The sequence below is a fragment of the Rana temporaria genome, chromosome 1, assembly GCF_905171775.1.
Source record: "Rana temporaria chromosome 1, aRanTem1.1, whole genome shotgun sequence".
Taxonomy (NCBI): domain Eukaryota; kingdom Metazoa; phylum Chordata; class Amphibia; order Anura; family Ranidae; genus Rana; species Rana temporaria.
In genome coordinates this window covers 540,323,583-540,345,842 of record NC_053489.1, presented here as the reverse complement: position 1 = coordinate 540,345,842, position 22,260 = coordinate 540,323,583, and the positions used below count along the sequence as shown (strand labels likewise).

The 22,260-nt window shown below is 43.7% G+C and overlaps 1 protein-coding gene across 1 annotated transcript in view; it reads right to left on the bottom strand.

The window, feature by feature from the left end:
* Window positions 1-22,260, bottom strand: part of CPE (carboxypeptidase E) — an 81,362-nt gene that overhangs the window by 8,290 nt on the left and 50,812 nt on the right. Inside the window, exons 3-7 of the mRNA XM_040332840.1 lie at window positions 16,314-16,481; window positions 12,715-12,832; window positions 8,061-8,243; window positions 7,192-7,331; window positions 3,508-3,607 (exon numbers count right to left, since the gene is read on the bottom strand). Coding sequence (XP_040188774.1) covers window positions 3,508-3,607; window positions 7,192-7,331; window positions 8,061-8,243; window positions 12,715-12,832; window positions 16,314-16,481 — 709 coding nt within the window. The remainder of the gene's footprint in view (window positions 1-3,507; window positions 3,608-7,191; window positions 7,332-8,060; window positions 8,244-12,714; window positions 12,833-16,313; window positions 16,482-22,260) is intronic.

Sequence of the window (22,260 nt, the reverse complement as noted above, 5' to 3'; positions counted from 1 at the left end):
GCGGGCTGAAGGAGCAGCTCAGCTGCCTTAGGGCCCCACATGGACTTGCGGCCCGACTTCTGTGCCCTATGGCTGACCGCACAGCTTTTACAGATGGCACCTGAAGTCTGTTGGTCAGTCCAGTGATTGAGCAGAGGCGTGTGAGTGCGAGGCCTTAGGCGGCTGCCTAATTTGCCTAATTAGAGAGCCGCCTCTGCCCCAACCCCATTTCATTCAACTATTACATGTGGACACTTCTTTTGGGACAGTCTGAACCTAGGATGCAGGGTCCTCCTGGCACACAAGAACTGACCTGAAGACAACTGTAGGTATTTGCATGTGTCACAAGGTGCCTAAACGTCCCCCAGTAATGTCAGTATGTTGGCGAGTCTGACAGGTTCACACGCTTTTATCCTCTGCATTCTCACATACGCATATGTATACACTTTCCTCTCGAAACACATCTGGGTCTCCTATTTTATTTCTGGACAATTTTCAAGCAATTTCAACCACATCTAGGCAGCTTTCAATCCATAAAACAACCAATAAAGTCAACGCAACCGGCTATCTACAGTTGCCATCGTTTAATGGTTTTACTAGAAACTGTTTATGGTCGATTGCCTTTATTCATTGAGACCTTTTTGTAAAAACAAAATGGTTAAAAGTGTGTAAAATTGCATACTCAGGGGCAGATCCACAGAGATCTGCACCCGCGCAGCGTATCAGAGATACGCTACGCCGCCGTACCTTACCTGGCTTTAGTTCGAATCCTTAAAGATTTTGCGCCGTAAGTTACTGCGGCGTAGTCTATCTCTGGCGGCGTAACGGCGCGTAATTCAAATTGGCGATTAGGGGGCGTGTTTCATTTAAATGAAGCGCGTCCCCGCGCCGAATGAACTGCGCATGCGCCATCCCTAAATTTCCCGCCGTGCATTGTGCTAAATGACGTCGCAAGGACGTAATTTTTTTTAACATAGACGTGAATTACGTCCATCCCGATTCACGGACGACTTAAGAAAAAAAATAAAAAAATTAAAATGAAACGCGGGAACGACGGCCATACTTAACATGGCAAGTCTAACTATACGCCGCAAAACAGCAGCTTTAACTATACGCCGCAAAAAGCCGTCTAGAGACGACGTAAGAGAATGCAACGGCCGCGCGTACGTTCGTGGATCGTCGGAAATAGCTAATTTGCATACTCGACGTGGAAAACGACGAGAACTCCACCCAGCGGACGCCGAAAGTATTGCATCTAAGATCCGAAGGCGTACGAAGCCATACGCCTGTCGGATCTAACCCAGATGCCGTTGTATCTTGGTTTGAGGATTCAAACCAAAGATACGACGCGGGAAATTTGAAAGTACGCCGGCGTATCAGTAGATACGCCGGCGTACTCTCTTTGTGGATCTGCCCCAAACTGTGTATGGCTAGCATATCTGTAATTTTAATAAAAGTACTTGAAGAAACATATTACATAATTCACTGTAGTCAATCAGATTCAGATTAGGTAGTTTAGAATAATAGCTAAACATTTGTCTGTCTGCTATTAATTTTTAGAGACCGTTTTGCAATAGTAAATGGTATAAATAGTTTTTTACTGTATTTTTTTTTATGCGTCATATTACTAATAAGCTCTGGTTCACACCAGTTCAGTGTGCACTTCAGAGAGACTTCAAAACTAATATCTGTGTGACTTTATTTAACAGATGTCAATGCAAGTCGCACTGAAATTGCACAAATAGTGCAGGAACCTTTTTCAGAGTTGCAGCAAATTGAACAGTTCTATTGCCGCAAATAGGGTGCCACTTGTCGTGAGACTTTGAACTGTCAAGTTGTATGACCAGTTGCACTGGTGTGAACCAGGGCTTAAGGTGCATGTTTAGCAGACAAAAATAACAATGCAATGCATTTGTAATAAAGTGGGGGAGATTTAATAAAACTGGTGCGCGCAGAATCTGGTGCAGCTGTGCATAGTAACCAGCTTCTAGGTTTTATTGTCAAAGCCTGATTGAACAAGCTGAACTTAGCCCTCGTTCCCACTGAACACGGCTTTGAAATCGTGCGAGTTCATCTAAACTTGCACGATTTCAAAGCCGCATTTCAGTCCGACTTTGAGTAAGACATCTGTGCGGGTCCATGAACAGATGTCTTCTGAAATCGCCCTCAAAGTCACCAAAAGTAGTGCAGGAACTACTTTTGGAAATCAGTGAGCGTTACTAAGGCGCCATCGCACCTATTAGGATGCTCCTATTCAGTGGCGTCACTAGGGTTGGTGTCACCCGGTGCGGTAAAATATGGTGTCACCCCCCCCCCCCCCCCCCCAATAAAAAAATTCAAATATTTTGTACCCTACTGTTTGCTCTCTGTTCTCCTTTCTTCCCCATTTTCTCTCTCTCCCTATCCATCTTTCTTGTTCGTTCTTTCCCTTCTTCTTTCTCTCCATTTTTTGTCCCCTCCCCCCACCTCTCTTTCTCCAGAACCCGAATTCACATCTCAGGAGCCTATAGGCCAGGGGCGTACCTAGAGCATTTGGCACCCGGGGCGGATCCAATATCTGGCACCCCCCCCACGTTAAAATGTAAAAACACCCCACTGTGCCACCTGCATACCTCTGCATCCTTCAATATCTTTTTGTTACTACTGTGTACCCCTCTCCACAACTGCACCTCTGGACCCCTTTACATTACACAGCCCCCTGCATCACTGCACCCCTTTTACATTACACAGCACCCTGCATCACTGGACCCCTTTACATTACACAGCCCCCTGCATCACTGGATCCCTTTACATTACACAGCCCCCTGCACCACTGGACCCCTTTACATTACACAGCACCCTGCACCTCTGGACCCCTTTACATTACACAGCACCCTGCATCACTGCACCCCTTTTACATTACACAGCACCCTGCACCTCTGGACCCCTTTACATTACACAGCACCCTGCATCACTGGCCCCCTTTACATCTCATAGCCCCCTGCACCTCTGGACCCCTTTACATTACACAGCACCCTGCATCACTGCACCCCTTTTACATCTCATAGCCCCCTGCACCTCTGGACCCTTTTACATTACACAACACCCTGCATCACTGCACCCCTTTTACATTACACAGCCACCTGCACCTCTGGTAATTTTTTTTTTTTTTTTTTTTAAATCGGGATGGTGTCACCCCTCTAGTGGGTGTCACCCGGTGCGGCCCGCACCCCCCGCACCCCCCTAGCAACGCCACTGCTCCTATTTCCGGCAATAGGCTCCGATTTGACCTTTCAAATCGCATGTCAAATAGAGCCGATGTTAACAGGTGCTTAGAAGCTGATTGGTTACTATGCATAGCAGCACCAGATTCTGTGTGCAGTTTTAGTAAATTTACCCTAGTGTGAGTGTTTAATAAGTCCCATAATTCTATCTACGAGATCAACTATAACTATATGAAGAACAAAGTTCAAACGCATACTTTAATTATGTATTTTCTTCTCCCTGGGCTTATTAGATGACCTAGCCTTGACTGTCTTCCAGACTCACCTGTGGTTATGTCATGGTTGATCCCATCTATGGATATTGTTGCATTAGCAATGGGATTTCCTTGATGGTCCTTGACAAACCCTTTCACTCCACGATGCACCTGAAAAATAGATAAAGTTGATAGCAGGCTATGTTTACCAGTAAGAGTCAAAAGTAAAAACTCCATGCAGATGTCTAAAACCACCTTCTAGTTAAATACTGTAGGGCAGGGATATGCAATTAGCGGACCTCCAGCTGTTGCAAAACTACAAGTCCCATCATGCCTCTGCCTCTGGGTGTCATGCTTGTGGCTGTCAGAGTCTTGCTATGCCTCATGGGACTTGTAGTTCTGCAACAGCTGGAGATCCGCTAATTGCATACCCTGCTGTAGGCCATGGGTGCTCAACCTGTGGCTCTCCAGCTGTTGCAGAAACTACATGTCCCATGAAGCATTGCAAGCCACTGAGGCCGCGTTCAGTTTCATTGGTCCAAACCGACCGTGTGTATAGCCCATCGGTCTGTTTTCCTTCGGTCCAAAATTTAAAAACATGCTTTAAAAACGAACCGATGGCCCGCTGCCCGATCGGTCCAAACCGATGGTTAGTACAGAAAGCATCAGTTTAAAACCCGCGCATGCTCAGAATCAAGTCGACGCATGCTTGGAAGCATTGAACTTCGTTTTATTCAGCACGTCGTGTGTTTGACGTCACCGCGTTCTGACCCGATCGGTTTTTGGAACAATGGTGTGTACGCACATCAGACCATCAGACCATCAGGCCACTTCAGCGGTGAACCGATGGAAATGGCCCGTCGGACCATTCTCAACGGTTTGGAACGACCATGTGTACGCGGCCTGACGGTTGCAGGTATGACTAAAAGGCAGAGGCATGATGGGACTTGTAGTTCTGCAACAGCTGGAGGGCCACAGATTGAGCACCCATGTTGTAGGCATTCCTTTTAAAATCAAACTGACCTTCACTAAAATTGCTAATTATTTTTTTCTCTAGCGCACAGTCTGTGCTGCTTCCACCTTTCTCACCTAGGCAAGAATGAATGGTAATGATTAAGCATGTTTCAGTTGTGTGAAACATGTCTACCTTGACCAATGCTGGTGTCCTCTGGTGTCATTTTGGATATTTTCATGTTTCAATAAACTTTACTTGGAGCCCACGTGAGATGCAGCTGTTTCTTATTTTACCACGGAGGCGAGCCGGGGCTAGAACTCAGGTGTGTGTTCCAGTGGGCATATCAGTTACCTGGAGCTGTGGGTTCTTTTCATTTGGACTAGGCAAGAATGACCCCTGCCTGAAACCTCCTGAGATACCCATGTCATGCTTCCTAGTAGGAGGCTTCAGGACTATGTAGCACACATTGTGCATGCACAGTATAGGGCCATCAGGTGGCCAGCAGTTAGGACCTGGGCAGCAACCATTGTAATCATGATCCTTTGTCAAAACTCATGTCTCTCTATTGCCAAACAGTCAAAGCAGATAGTTTCCAATACAGTGGCACACCTATATATGCTCGTAGAATTTCCTACTGCTGCTCCTATTAGGTCAGATGGATTATCAACAATTAGAGTTGATACAGAGACAGGTCATTGTTTTAAGTTCTTCCAACTGAAGGAAGGGAGTGCTAAGAGGAAGGGTCTGATTGCTAACATTAACTAATCAGTCCCAGTGTAGTAATAAGAGAAACACTGATGGCAAATCACACTATCAGGTAATTACACTTCTGAGGGTTTTGTGTACACATAGCACCCTGTGGGGGTTATTTAGGAAAGGCAAATCCACTACAAGTGAAAACTACAAGTGTAAAGTGCACTTGGTAATGCAGTCGCTGTAGATCCGAGGGGGACATGCAAGGAAAATAAAAAACAGCATTTTAGCTTGCACATGATTGGATGATAAAATCAGAAGAGCTTCCCTTCATTTCAGATCTACCCCTCGGATCTACAGTGACTGCACTTCCAAGTGCACTTTCACTGCAATTTCAAGTGCACTTTGTACTTATATAGATAGATTCACAAAGAGTTAGGCCGGCTTATCAGTAGATAAGCCAGCCTAACTCTGAATCTACGCCGGCGTTTGTTTAAGCGTATGCTCAAACAGAGATACGCTTAAACAAAGCTAAGATAGGACGGCTTGCGCCGTTCTATCTTAGCTTGCAATTTTTCGGATGGCCGCTAGGTGGCGCTTCTATTGCGGCCGGCGTAGATTATGTAAATGAGCTTTTACGCCGATTCCCGAACGTACGCGAGCCCGCCGCAGTCGAATTACGTCGTTTCCGTAAGGCCTTAGGCGGCCTAAAGTTATTCCACCTATGAGGTGGAATAACAATGTTAAAGTATGGCCGCCGTTCCCGCCGCGAGGTTAGAATTTTTTACGTCGTTTGCGTAAGTCGTCCGCGAATCGGGAGTTACGTCGTTTACGTCCACGTCTAAATCTATAGGCCCGTACGGCGAACTTAGCCGCAATGCGCACTGGGAAATGTAGTCGCCCGGCGCATGCGCAGTGACAAAAAACGTCAAAAACGTGAGGTCAAGCCTCATTTCCATACAACACGCCCCCCTCCAAGTCATTTGAATTAGGCGCCCTTACGCCCGCTTGTTTGAGGCCACGCCGCTGTAGATTAGCAGGTAAGTAGATTGAAAATCACTACTAGCCTAGCTAATTTACGGCGGTGTAGCCTAAACAGGCTAGGCTACGCCGCCCTAAAGTTAGTCCAATGTACCTGAATCTACCTAATAGTTTGTACTTGTAGTGCAAAGTGGATTTGCCTTTCATAAATAACCCCCAGTGTGTTGCTAGAACCTCAGAATTTATTGGCAGTTTAACCAAAAATCTGAGATGCGGATTGAAACAATCAATATAAATTATACTAAATTACAAAATGTATATGTGCGGCAAATGGCATGTAGCATTTTATATATATATATATATATATATATATATATATATATATATATATATATAAACATGATATCCATCTTCAGAAGAAGTGGAGTTTACCTAATTACCATATTTATCGGCGTATAACACGCACAGGCATATAACACGCACCCTAACTTTAAAGTGGAGGCTCACCCGGAAATGTTAATTTTTAACCTTAGATTCAGGCTCATTTTGTCAAGGGGAATCGGGTAGTTTTTTTTAAATCGAAACAGTACTTACCGTTTTAGAGATGCATCTTCTCCGCCGCTTCCGGGTATGGGCTGCGGGACTGGGCGTTCCTACTTGATTGACAAGCTTCTGACAGGCTTCCGACGGTCGCATACATCGCGTCACGATTTTCCGAAAGTAGCCAAACGTCGGTGCGCAGGTGCCGTATAGAGCCGCACCGATGTTCGGCTTCTTTCGGCTACTCGTAACGCGATAGATGCGACCATCGGAAGCCTGTTGAAAGCCTGTCAATCAAGTAGGAACGCCCAGTCCCGAAGACCATACCCGGAAGCGGCGGAGAAGATCGCTCTCTAAAACGGTAAGTACGGCTTCGATTTTAAAAAAACTACCCGATTCTCCTAGACAAATTGAGCATCAATCTAAGGTTAAAAAAAAAAAATTTGGGTGAACTCCCGCTTTAAGAGGGAAGTTTCAGGAAAAAAACTTTCCACAGCCCCCTGCGTATAACACGCAGGCACAATTTACCCTCTATTTTTAGGATACACGTTAAACATATGCATTACTTCCTAAAAACAGAAAATACCTGCTTAATGTAATTCACTAGAGAGTCCTTGTTTTCTTCCCAGTAATTCTTTAGAAGTTCTTCAGGTGGAAACTTGTCACAGCTCAGCTCCACAGTTATTTCAAAAGAGTTACTGCTTAAATAATTGAAATCCTGCATTCCTGAAATTCAAGCACATTGTTTAATGGTCTTTACTGTGGGACTTCATTTAAAATGAACTTTAGGTTATAAACAATGTAATATGTGTTTCATTAAAGCAGAACTATGGGCAAAACTTTTTTTTTTTCATATTGGATAGAGTAAGGGAGTGTTATAACCCCTGTAAGAATATTTTTCACTATCTGTGTCCCATTGGAGATTTTGCTTCACTTCCTGTCCCATAACCAAACAGGAAGTGAGAGAAAACCCCTGCAAAATTAAGGGAATTTCTTGGGGACCCTCAGGTCACCAGAACTAGTTTCCCTATTGGAAGATTTCCCCTCTGTATCCATACTTTTCTGTGTAGACAACCCAAAATATGGTATTTTCCTTTACATTCACTTTCAATGATAATTGTAAACAGGATAAATAGAGAGAGCACAGACAGGGGTTCTAATCCATCTCCCCTTTATCCAAAAAAATAAAATAAAATCTTTGTCTTTAGTATGTAAAAATCTATGTTTTTTTTAGATCTGTCCCTGATATGTCCGAAACCGACATGCTTTTGATGTGAAAAACCCGAAATTTTAGCTGCCCCGCCTCTGCACTGCCTCCTGGCGTGGTGGCCATCTGTAAGCACAGGGGCTCCATAATCTTCTATTGCCGGGGGGCCCCATGAGTTGTCAGTCCGCCCCTGTCATAGACTACCTATCATATCAAAGTTAAATAAATGACCTGCAATGGAAGCTTACCTCCGGGAACACTGTACCAAGCAGCACCATTTGTTGTCCCATCCACAAAGCTGCTTTCATCATCGTTCCTGCGACATGGTGGCCGATTTGTGTCAGACATAGTAGGGTTGAGAGAAGAATAAGCACGGGCCAAGCTTTGAAAAGTGTTGTCATCAGGGCAAGCACTGTATTCATGAGAATTGCCTACAGGAACAAAGAAAAAAGTATAGGACGCAATTAGGGTTGTCCAGATACCGATACTAGTATCGGTATCGGGACCGATACCGAGTATTTGCGGGAGTACTCGTACTCGCGCAAATGCTCCCGATACCTAAATAGAATACTTTTTTTGTATTTATCAACATGTTCTATGAAAATTCTTTGAGTTTTTTACTACTGCGTGACAAGCAAATAAAACATTTTTATTCATTTTTACTCATTTTTATTCTTTTATAATGTCTTGAGTTAGAGTTCTTCATAATTCTAAAGAAAATATCCTTAGTCTGTATTGTGGTTTGAAAACTGTCACATGACATTTAAAAAAAGTATCGGTATTCGGTATCGGCGACTACATGAAAAAAAGTATCGGTACTTGTACTCGGTCCTAAAAAAGTGGTATCGGGACAACCCTAGACGCAATGAACTATATTAGTGAGATAGTGTTCATAAAGATAGTATTATTCAGTGCTGGGGCTGATAAAAGTGCTTTAGAAAAAGCAACCCATCACATTACAATCATAAATTCATATATATCTTTATTTTTAAGTGCAAGATCCAATCAAATTGAAGTCAGTGACACAGTGTTACAGAGGATCCGAAAACAAGAGAGGCAAGTGTACAAACAAGGGGCTAAGTTTACATAAGGGACAATATTGTTTCGGCTACAGGAGCGGTAAGTGAATCCAGTTTTCTGGCCTCTATTTTGAGTAATACATGATTAAAGCAAATCAAACTACTAAAACTATATATTTGCTGTAAAAATTATATTTGTCTAATTATGCTGATGGGGAGCCTATACCGGGGAAAATCTGTGTTGCAGAGCCGCACAGGAACTGCATCTCTAAGGGCTGCCCTTAAGACCCCTTTCACAATGGGGCGTTTTTCAGGTGCTTTAGCGTTAAAAAATTTGCATGTGTAGCGCCCTGCTCCTGTTGAGTAGGCGCTATTTGTAAATTTAGTTATCTGAGCTGTAGTTTAGCTCAGAATTTCATGCCAAATTATGGGTCTCTGTTCCAGCTCGGCTGTGTTGCGCATCTTCCACCTGACTGTGGGTGTTGCTGTTACCAGGGGTCAAGGTTGGAACTGCAATAGGCTGGGTGTATTGGGTGCTTCTTGCCCAGAAGCAGCTAGGTGGCGTGGTCCCCGCCGCTGTGCATTCTGGAGAGGGGTACGTAAGAGGCAGACGCCATTCTGGCGGGGTTCTTCCGATCCCGATCTGATGGCCCTCCTGGACTCAGGGATGTATTAGCAACCTTTTAGTCTCAGGGCCTGCTGGCCCGAGGCACCGTTACTGAGAGTAGGCCCAGGAGTTTCTGGGGGCCTACTGGTCCAGGGATGGTCCTGTGCTGTCTTCTCTGTAGGAAGGAGCCAAACAATTGAGGATTCAATTAGAGGACGCATCCTGGCCAATTTACCTCATAGTGCGGCCGGTTTGGCTGAAAGATCCTGGCATTGTGAGTGGTGTAATAACTTTGGAACTTTGCAAAGTGTGTGTGTAGTTACATGATCCTGTGGCAGAGGACCGTGTAACGACTCAACGGTATTCATCAAGTCTGTGGCAGAGACTTTTGAACGAGCTTCGCACCAGCTGCTAGGCCAGTGAGAGAGGCCTATCCGGTGGTCTGAGTCTCTAGTATGAGCACTAGAGGTGGCTAGAGGTGGCCAGCTTCCAACTAAAAAGATTTGCTGACACCTACAGATTTTGCTTTGCTTCCAAAGCTTATTGGTGATAGTTAGTGACATGCTGGGGTACTTGCCATTAGGCACTTTTTTCTTTCTTTAGATAGTTGGAAATATCTGACTCTCATTTGTGGTGCAGTGTGATTTAAACTACCTATTTGGTTTGCAGTTGTTTTGCTTGAATAAAATATGGACAATGAATGTTTTGTTTGCCACAAATACATGACCATGTTGCGAAGAAGAAAACAATACACTAAAGCCAGCAATAGATGGTTCGAATCTCGTCCGGTTCAGCAGATCCTAACCATTAATGGGCAGGGTGAAGTACCCAAGTCGAGCCTTGGGTACAACAAGCATGTCAGATTTTTGGCATGCAATTATTGCTAGCAGCTATAGCCACTAGAATGTATCACTGTGTTCTCCCAGCGGGGATGGCTCCCTGTGCCCCCTGCCAGGAAAACACAATAGCTCTGAAGGAGGGACTGATTGTGTTAATGGGGGAATCAAGTGATTTTCTTTCCTGCAACCACAAATTGCCCCACTTATGGCCTGCCTTAGGCAGTCCACACACGATTCGAATCTTTGCTGGTTCAGCAGAAACCAGTCGAGACCCGACCCAACCAATAATGGGCAGGCTAAATGTACCAAGTGTATCAATCGATCAACTTGGTAACAATTAGCCTGTCGCATTTGGTTGTGATTATCGCTAAAGGCTGCTGTAGCTGCTAGCAATAATCACTGTCTTCTCCAGGTGGGGACGGCTTCCCCAGCCTGCCCCCGCCAGGAGCAGACATTGGCTCAGCAGGAGGTATTTCCCTATCAGCACTGTCTGTGTTGATGGGAGAATCATGCAAATTTTCACTGTGTATGGCCGGCCTTAGTCAGATGCCTTTCTTATTATGAAGCACTGTGCAGATAAATAGATTTACACACTGTAATTCATCTGTCTGAACCAAAGGCTTATATGAATCCTTAGCGTTAGTGTAACAACTGAAATCTATTTAGATGCAGACAAGAACTTTCAATGATATTCTAGTGACACAAGTACTTAGATCTGACCAAACATTTTCAACTGAGCAGTAAGAATGTAAAAGGCGTAAGACGTTTCAGCCAATCAGGTGACAGGTAACATTACACATTTATTCACAAATAAAAAAAGTGTTTTTCTTTCCAATTGCTTTTTTTAAATGTGAAATGTGTAAATATATGTTAAATGTGTAAAATACTAGTAAACAAAACAAACAAAAACAAAAAAGTTTAGCTATAAACAAAAAAAAGAAAACAGGAAAATAATGTGCGGCTCCCCTGTACACCTGGACAGGAAGGGTGGCAGGGGGCGTCATATAGAGGAACCACTCCATTCCATTTTCCTCCTGCAGCTGCTTCTCCTCCTACCCCTCCCGCAGACATTCAGCGGCTGCAGAAGTAAAATGGAGGAGATCAGTTCCTCTATATGCTGCTCCCTCCACCCCTCCCATCCAGCTTCCTCTTCTTTCTGCTGCCCCTGTGTGTTCCCCTCTCCCCTTTCTCATCCCCTCACAGCTCTACCTGCTTCCCCCTTCTCTCCCGCCAGCTGCTACTAGGGATGTGTCAGGACAGAGAGTGGGAAAGGGGCCAGTAAATATGTCATTCACCAGCCTGTTCCTTTTATGACTGGACAGAGTCAGTGATCAGATCCATTTATAACTAAAGCATAGTAAACTGTGCTTACTATGCTTCCATTTGTGAACGAATGGGAAGCTTTGTATGAGCTATTCCTGACTATTCATTATGTGCAGTGGAGGCTGCAGAGATGGAGATTGAGGGCTGTGTCCTCAGTCTCCTTTCTCTGTCTCAAAGGTGAAATATCAGAAGTCTATTTAGACCCCTAATATTTCACCAAAGCCCCCAATGTGAATCCTAAAAAATATTCTAAAAAATAATAAAGAATGAAATTGTAAAATAATATATAATATGGTAAGAAAAAATAACAAAAATAAATAACTGCTGACACCAGTGTCAGAACTACCAGGGTCGCAGGTACATTTGTGACTGGGCCCAGGCATTCCACCATCGGGCTTGGAGGAAAGGAAAAGGGACAGGTGTACCGCTCTGAACAGTGGAGCTCTAGAGTGGATGAATGAATAACGAAAACCACATGGGTACTGAGGCTTAGATGTCCTCTTGTCCACCAATTAGTAGATAACCAAACAAATGAAGGAGCCGGCAACTGTGAGAATCCTTCTGAAACCTTTATTAATACATGACCATGAGTAAAAGCAAATGGCTAACGCATTTCGGCAGTAAGCCTTGATCACAGTGCTGTGATCAAGGCTTACTGCCAAAACACGTTGGCCATTTGCTTTTACTCATGGTCATGTATCAATAAAGAATTCAGAAGGATTCTCAGAGTTGCATTTGTTTGGTTATCTACTGCTTGGATGGAAGGACTCTAGGCTTGAAGGGAAAAGCCCCGGGCCGGGGATCAGGGGGCCCTTCATGGTTTCTTGTACCGGGGTCCTGAAGGTGCATGCATTATGGGCATTTCTCTGTGTTCCTATACCCCCTGCTTCAGTCTCCAAAGTGACAAACTCAATCAAAAAATTATTGGGGAGCACGGGATCTCTTATTAAATGTCACAGCACAAGTCGGGGTAACAGGGATCTTTCTCATCACATATGTTGTGGGATCCCGGTTTACATTTTGTGTGATAGCCCACAGGAATTTAGGCAGACCCCGCACCAAATCCCTCAGGGTTTTAGCCTATGCTACTTACATTTTTGTTTAGAAGACTTACCATTGCGGGTCTTGTCATAAGGATAATTAGCAACAAGATCCCCTCCGTGTAGATTGGCAGAAAGAACAAATGGAATGTCCATAATCCAGTGAATTACAGCTTTGGTTTCAGGGGCAAGCTGGAAAAGACAATTGCATAGTATGTATATTGTTTAAACCATATTCCACTAATGGGCACATTTTATTCACTATGGGCCAGATTCAGGTAGGAGAGCGGATCTTTATATTGGCGTAACGTATGTCATTTACATTACGCCGCCGCAAGTTTTTCAGGCAAGTGCTTTATTCATCATGCGGCTCCCTGAAAGCTGTTCTGGTCAGGCCGCCCGCTGTTGGGGGGTGGGGGCAACCTGGGCCCCACTGGTCCACCCCATGGTCTTATACATTGCCCATTGTTTTGCCTCAGTGGTAATTATGAAATTATTATGGTTAATTTTTTATAATGTGTGTTGACCTATGTCCTCTCATTTATTTTTGATCATATGTAATTATTATACTCTCTCTATATATATTTTTTAGAAATCCCAGCCCCCTGAAGAGACCCAACTGGTCGAAACGCATCGGGGCTACAGCACTGCTCATGGGGTTTTCATTACTATACCATTTATTACATATAGCCTCTTACTGTCTAAGTTTTGTTGCAATCATGTTATGCAATCATGTCATGCTTACTGCATCCAGCAATGTCATATGTTTTCAACCTATATATTGTTATCACCCTGTGACCTTCTTTGTACCTTTGTACCCTTGTGATATCCTTAATCCTTGGCAATAAACAATAATTAATACAACAACGTTATTTACAAAAAAAAAATTTCTTGCTGCCTAAAAGCCCCAATGGGGAACCCTCTCTTCTATTCACAAAGCACTTGCCTGTAAAGTTAAGGCGGTGTAGCGTAAATCACCCGGCGGAATTCAAATTCGGCGGGTAGGGGGCGTGTATCATTTAAATCAAGCGCGTCCCCGCGCCGAACGAACTGTGCATGCGCCGGCCGCGACTGAATCCCAGTGCGCATGCTCCAAATCACGTCGCTAATTGTCAATGAAAGCGACGTGAGCGTAACTTACGCCCAGCTCAATTGTGAATTGACTTACGCAAACAACGTAAATTACGTCTGTCCCGACGTCCATACTTAACATTGGCTGCGCCTCACTATAGCAGGGGTAACCGCCCCCGAGAACTATTCAAGATGGTCACCCAGACCATGAATCCGGGATGTCTTGAAGTCCCCAATTCAGACACCCAAGAGTTCTGTAATGAACTATCGGATTTCTTCATTGACAAAATCGAAAGAATCCGGGTAAGTATTCTGCAAAATAATACCCCCCTCAGCCCCCCCTTCAATCAACTACAAAACACCAACAGAAACCTTCTACAATCAACTAAGTTCACTCTGGAACCCATCTCCATCGATACCACCAAAAATATCATTGGTGCGTTGCGGAACAGCACAGCACCCAATGACATCATTCCCACCAAGCTGCTGAAGGAATGCGCCAACATTCTGGCGCCTCCCATCACACAGCTTATAAATCAGTCATTTAAGGAAGGCATAGTGCCATCCCTGCTGAAAGAGGGCACAATCCAGCCCATCTTGAAAAAACCTAACTTGGATCCCAAGGACCCAACTCACCGCCGCCCCATAACAGGCCTAAATATTCTCTCCAAGATAATGGAGAAAATAGTGGTACAACAGCTGCAACAGCATCTGGATACCCACAATCTACTCGATCCATTTCAATCAGGTTTCCGTCCCGGACACGGGACAGAAACGGCCTTACTCAAAATATGGGACGATGCCCTCGAGGCCGCAGACGAGGGAGAATCCTGTCTCCTGGTTCTGCTGGACCTAAGCGCAGCCTTTGACACAGTAGACCACAAAATGTTACTGATGCGACTGGCCGAGGTAGCCAGAATCGCAGAAGGTGATTTACCATGGTTTTCCTCCTTTCTTGAAAACCGATCACAAACAGTGAAACTGGGATCTTTCACGTCAGAAAAACGCACGGTGCCATGTGGAGTCCCCCAAGGATCCCCCCTGTCACCGGTACTGTTCAACATCTATCTTCGCCCTCTCTTTGATATTATCAGTAGCCAAGAACTACTTTATCACTCTTATGCAGACGATACGCAATTGTATTTTCGCATCTGCAACAAAAAGGATCATCATCTCAGTTTAGAGAAATGTCTCTCTTCGATAGAAAACTGGATGACTAAGGCCCCATACACACGAGAGGATTTATCCGCAGATACGGTCCAGCGGACCGTTTCCACGGATAAATCCTCTCAAAGATATCCGCTGATTTCGATGGGATGGAGTGTACACACCATCCCATTGAAATCCGCGCGTAAATCCTCTGCCGATGACGTGTCGCGCCGTCGCCCCGATTATGACGCGGCGACGGGCGCGACGCTGTCATATAAGGAATTCCACGCATGCGTCAAATCATTACGACGCGTGCGGGGAATCCCTTTGGACGAATGGATCCGGTAAGTCTGTACAGACGAGCGGATCCATCCGTTGGAATGGATTCCAGCAGATGGATATGTTGTGCAGCACAACAAATATTCGATCTGCTGGAATCCATCCCAGAGGAGATTTCTCCGCGGAAACAGATCCGCTGGCGTGTACACACCATAGGATCTATCCGCAGAAACCCATTTGCTGGGATTTATCTGCGGATAGATTCTATCGTGTGTACGGGGCCTAAGAGTTATCTTAAACTCAACAGTTCCAAAACAGAACTTCTTATGTTTCACGCCAGCCGAAAGAGTCAACTGGCAACAACCTGGACACCGCCGCCCATTCTGGGCCAAAGCATCACCCCTAGCTCCAAAGTCAAAAGTCTAGGAGTCATTTTTGACACCTTCATGACAATGGACGCACAAATAGGGTCAGTAGTCAGCGGATCGCACCATTTGTTGCGCCTACTACGCAGACTTATTCCATTTATCCCCAAAGAAGACGTAGCAGTCGTGGTGGGAATAATCGTGAATTCCAGACTGGACTATGCAAATGCCCTTTACCTCGGACTCCCAAAGTACCAAATCGCTCGTCTGCAAGTCGTACAGAATACGGCCGCCAGACTGGTGACTGGGAAAAAAACATGGGAATCAATCTCACCTTCGTTGAGAACCCTTCATTGGTTGCCAGTAAAAGACCGGGCGTAAGTCTTACGCAAACGACGTAAACAAATACGCCGGCCTGGCGTACTTTCGTGAATCGGCGTATTTGCTTATTTGCATATTTAACAACGGGAACGCCACCTAGCGGCCAGCGTAAATATGCATCTAAGATACGATGGTGTAAGTGGGTTACGCTGGTCGTATCTTAGCAACATTTAAGCGTATCTCATTATGAGCATACGCTTAAATTTGGGCTCAGATTAGGATTTACGACGGTGTATCTACTGATACACCCGTCGTAAGTCTTTCTGAATCTGGCCCAATGCATTTATTAAACAAGCCATGGAAAGGTCTGTAAGGTGTGCAAACTGCAGGCTCCTTCATTATAATGCTGCAGTGACATGATGAGTGATGATGAGTGATCAACATAGCTTATTGTACTATGATTTTAATAAGCTCCGACAGATTGATACCTTGGTGTTTTGGTCCACTGACTTCTTCAGGTTCTGCAATAAGTGATTGTTGTCTCCTCCTGCTTTTTCATTAATGTACACGATACGATCCAAATCAGGGAAATTTCTGTTCAGATCTATACCTTGGGCATTACTGCGACCCACAAACCAGTCTTTAATATCGCCAGGCTTGTAAAAGGATAAAAAAAAAAAAAAAAGACATTAAGTCCAAATATAAACAAAATATTTCAGACATAAAAAAAGACACCCAAGGCTTCGTCCTCTTTCCTTCTCTAGTCTGCCTGAAGTTACAATACGTTTAATAATCTAATTAACAGAAAATACATGTCATAATCTGAATTGTGTTTTACATATTCAATTACATACTTTTCCCAACAAGTTTTATTCAGGACACATTTTTCAAACACTTGAAAAATATTTTCGTATACAGTAAAACCTTGGTTTGAGAGTAACTTGGTTTGAGAGTGTTTTAATAAATGTTGCCTTGATATACAAGTGATGTCTTGATATAAGAGTAGCGTCATGTCACAACTGAGTATAAAAAAGAAGAGAGGAGACTCTTATGCCCTGTACACAGGATGGACCGTTTTCATCGGACGAACCGATCGTGTGTGGGTCCCATCGTTTTTTTTTCCCATCGGTGAAAAAAAATAGAACCTGTTTTAACATTTTCTGATGGCTAAAAAACCGATAGAAAAAAACGATCGTCTGTGGGGAAATCCATCGGTCAAAAATCCACGCATGGTCAGAATCAAGTCGACGCATGCTCGGAAGCATTGAACTTCATTTTTCTCAGCACGTCGTTGTGTTTTACATCACCGCGTTGGACACGATCAGATTTTTAACTGATGGTGTGTAGGCAAGACTGATGAAAGTCAGCTTCATCGGATATCTGATGAAAAAAATCCATCGGTTCGTTTTCATCGGATGAACCGATCGTGTGTACGTGGCATAAGGCCTTGTACACATGACCGAGAATCTCGTTGTAAATAAAACGTTGTTTTCCTCGTCAAGTTCCTTGTTAGGCTTGTCGAGAATCTTGACAAGCTTTCTTTGCGTACACACTGTCAAGACAAAATCTCGTCGTTCTCAAACGAGGTGACGTACAACACGTACGGCGGCACTATAAAGGGGAAGTTTGATTCCACTGGCGCCACCCTTGGGGCTGCTTTTGCTAATCTCATGTTACTGCGTGTTAAGTAAAAGTTTGGTAAGAGACGATTTGCGATTTTCAGTCTGTTACAGCGTGACGAATGTGCTATCTCCATTACGAACGCTACTTTTACCGAAGGTGCGCTCCCGTCTCATACTTTATTCTGAGCATGCGCGGGTTTCTAAGCATTCGCACGAACGCGTTTCTCGTTGTAAACCAGCCCGACGAGAAACACGACGAGGAAATTGAGACTCCGACGAGAAAAAAGAGAACTTGTTCTCTTTTTTTCTCATCGAGATCCAAGACAGTTTTCTCGACGAAAAACATACACTTGACCGCTTTCCTTGGCAAAAAACCTCTGCCAGCATTTTTCGTGTGTACGAGGCCTCAGTGTAGAAATATGGTTACATGGTTACATTTAATGAAGGTACAACATTTAGCAACTTATTGCTACACTTAAAGGTGCCTCTCTTCTCTTTTTTACCCTGTAAAAAAAATGCTTTGATATACAAGTGCTTTGGATTACAAGCATGTTTCTGGAACGAATTATGCTCGCAATCCAAGGTTTTACTGTATTGTGCAGTTTACATTTTTTGTTTCTTAGGCAGGCCTTCAAAATGACCACTAGAGGGAGCAGGAGCACACTAATTCTCCATAATTCACAACATAACATTTTCTACACTGGTGTAAATCTGTACCCAGAGAAGTATAGAAATTTTCAATGTCTGTTTTCTTCTAAAAATGCTAATTGCCTAAATTTGACTGATTTCAATACTTTAGAGGCTCAGTCCTGGAACAAGCAACAATTAAAATCTAAAAAAAGCTGGGATTACTTATAGTATACTAATTTTGGGTCATAGATTCAGAAAATATGGAATTTTAAGTATATGCATGACAGCCAGGCATCTAGTATTTTTAAAGAAGTGTTTGCAATGGCAGCCTACATGTATCTGTCATGGTAATATAATCATGATCATCAATGATGTATGTATACATTAATAAAATATCTACATTCACATGAGGTCTTTTGTCCTTTTTAAGTAAAATTTAGAATAGCAGACTGGTAATTCCCAAGAGCCATTTATAAATACTGCAGGGCCCCACTGATAGATCGGCCTTTAGCACATAACTGATTTTATATGGTATTGACACAGAAGCCAGCTGTATCTACATCTGCTTCCACCCGTTGTCTGCTGACCCACCCCAAAGTGCTGGATACCAATGGCACCTATACCTCTGCAGGACAGCAAAGAATGAGCTCACCACCCACTAAATAATTAAGTATTTTTCTAGCGATGGGATCACCCCATCATAAACATAGGCGAAGCACAGAGAGCACATAACTGTTTCCTGACCTTTGATATGTAAAGGTTGCAGGTAAACGGGAAGGTATAACTCCCAGGTCACCAGTCTAAGGTATCTATGAGGCTGGTGCAAGTCCTTTGCTACACTGAAATCTAACTGGCGTCTCGACAGTAAAGTCTTATTTTCTAGCCTATGCCAAGAAGATGTGTCATCTCGGAGGAAAACAGATAAATGATTGGTTTCCTAGACTATATATAACTAGCCCTGTACGGACCTCATCCTTCCTGCTTAGAATTAGTCTAACTCAGCTAAATCTGGGTTCATCCTAAAATGAAGTCATTGTCTAAGATCATGTTATAGGAGTTAATCGGAATTACAGTAATGAATTGCTTTTAAATACAGTAAAACCTTGGATTGCAAGCATAATTCGTTCCAGAAACATGCTTGTAATCCAAAGCACTTGTATATCAAAGCAAATTTCCCCATAAGAAATAATGGAAACTCAAATGATTCGTTTCATAACAATTTATTCATAAATCTTTCAGTCTATAGTCCATATAAAAAGATTATAGCAATGTGATTGGTTGTGTAACCATAACATGTCCATCCACAAATGGAAGCCTCCACAAGGGGATTAGAAGCAAAATCTAGCAGGAGCTACAGAGTATAAAAGAGAAGAGAGGCGCCTCGTACACACGACCGAGTTTCTCGGCAAAAACCAGCAAGAAACTTGCTGGGATTTTTTTTTTTGCCGAGGAAACCGGTCGTGTGTACATTTTTCGACGAGGAAACTGTCGAGGATCCCGTCGAGCCAAAAAGAGAGCATGTCTTCTTTTTCCTCAACGGGAATAGAGAAACTTGCCTTGTCGAGATCCTCGACAGCCTAACAAGGAACTCGACGAGGAAAACGATGTGTTTCGCCCGTCGAGTTCCTCGGTCGTGTGTACGAGGCTTAAAGGGGTTGTAAAGGAAATATTTTTTTTTCATAATAAGCATCCTTTACCTGCAGACATTCCTCTTTTCACTTCCACATTGTTCGTTTTTGCTCAGAAGTTGCTCTATTTCTTCTCTGTTCTGTTCACTTCCTGCTTGTCTGATTTTACTGACCACCGTGGTGGGAGGGTTTACTGCGGTGGTCAGTAACGTGCTCACCCCCTCCTGGGAACTACATCTGTGCGGCAGGACGCTCTCTACGTGTTAGAGACTTCAAGGAGGTGTGAATTACTGGGCGTGCCGCAATTCATACTGGAAAATGTAGTTCTTACATGAACGAGCGATGCAAACCAGGAAGTGAATGAGAGAACAGAAACTAGAACACCGGAGGTGATATAGATGAAGGAATTTAATAGGTATTTACTCGTTTTTTAACAGAATCATTACACTATTCTGTCTGTCTACCTTGCAGGCATTAATTTTAGTCAAAAATTTGTTTTCCTTTAGTGACCCTTTAAGTGTAGCAATAAGTTGCTAAATGTTGCACCTTCATTAAATGTAACCATATTGCTACACTTAGAGGCGCCTCTCTTCTCTTTTATACTCAGTTGTGACATGACGCTACTCTTATAGTCAAAATGTATTAAAATGTTTTGCTTGTCTTGCAAAACGCTTTAAACCAAGTTACTGTCAAACCAAGGTTTTACTGTATTTGTATTTTTGAAAAAAATGTTTTTAATAAAGTTAGGGGAAGTGTTTGAATTTTGTAATAATGCTTTTTTGACACATTATAACAAAAAAAAAAAAATAAGCCCCGTGCACCTCTGTAGCAACTGTCCACTTATGATATTCTGTTACTCACAATAGGGAGATTTCCCTTTAGTCTCTGTCTTGCAAACACAACAAGTAAGAGGACATCTCTTTGAAATTATAGAAAAGCCCATCTTAGACAGCTGTCACTGGAACAAGTGTTCCAATAGGAAAATTAAGCCTTTAGTATTGTTCCGGGATTAACTCAGAATTTAGGATTTCCCACCACTTTTTGGCTTGGCGACAATGATCATCAGGTCAAATAGAGAGGGTGAATCCCCCCCCCCCCCCCCCAGAGGGGATACAGACAGTAATAGAAACCTGGTATTGCACCAATCTGCCTTGTATGTGTACCGTAAAGTTGTTGTAAAGGCTGAAGTTTTTTTTACCTTCATGCATTCTATGTGTGCAGTTCCCCCACAACCCCCTCTAATACTGGTACTTATCTAAGCCTGATCTCAACCCAGTGATGTGCACGAGAGCCGAGGCTCTCCCAGGTCTCTTGCTCCTCACTGGCTGAGATGCATCAGCAGGAGCCATTGGCTCCCACTCCTGTCAATCACAGCCAGTGAGGCAGGGGGAGGGCTGAGCTGTGCTCTCTGTGTCTTACGGCTCATGATCGAGCACGCACAAGTGCCCCCATAGCAAGCAGGCTTGCTATGGGGGCACTTGGCAAGAGGGAGGGGACCAGAGTGCGGGGGGGGAATATTTTGACATACCTGTAAAATCTATCACTTGGAGTACATTACAGGACACTGGATCCTAGTCTTAGAAGATTGGTTTATGCAGCTACTTTCGGGTGAATGGACACTGGCAAACAAAGCTGTAAGAACAACCCTGGCATAGTACTTCTACTCCCATCAGGCCTCAGTTTAGTAAGAAGCAATAAGGAGTGAACCATAATACCAGAGAGAGGAGACCCATGTACTGTAACATACTCCACAAAAAAAGATTTCACAGGGAATTCTAAAAAAATCTAATTTTCTTAATTGTACATTACAGGGCACATTATCTTAGTCTTAAATGACCGGGATGTAAAAAAAAAAAAAATGAAATGTAAGACAGAAGCAAATGCAAAAAAGCCCAAAAAACAAACCGACCGTGAGATCAGCCAGATAAGGATTTAGGGATGGTGGGGAAAGGGGCCAGAACAAGTAGTGGGACATTTTGAACTTAATGCAGACAATGCATTAAAAAAGGTTCTGACTTTGGAACCAGTTTAGACCCCTTTCACACTGGGGTCGGCCGTGTGTTAGCAGTGAGGTGCTGATCGTTTTGGCGACACTTTACTGCTGTTTAAGTATCGCTTTTCGGCCGCTAGCGGGGCGCTTTTAACCCCCCCACACCTGCAATGGACAGGGCGTTTTGGGAGCGCTGTATACAGCTCTCCCAATCTGACTCAAAGATGCTGCTTGCAGGACTTTTTCTAACGTCCCGCAAGCACACCGCTCCAGTGTGAAAGCACTCGGACTTTCATACTCAGGCGGCATGGGAGGCAATTTTCACTCGCTTTACAGAAGTTATTTCTAGCGCTAAAATGCCTAAAAACTGCCTCAGCGTAATAGGGGTCTTAAAGCCAGTGACTGTGACCAGACTTTGCGACAGAAGTTCTGGACAGTTTGGTAGAACCCAATGAGAGTTTGCCAGAAATTTGGCGAGGTCTGAGTACCCCGTTCTCTTGCACCACTTTAGTGCTGTTAAAATCAGCAGAAAACACTCTCCTCTCAGACAAAGAAGAAGCTTTTG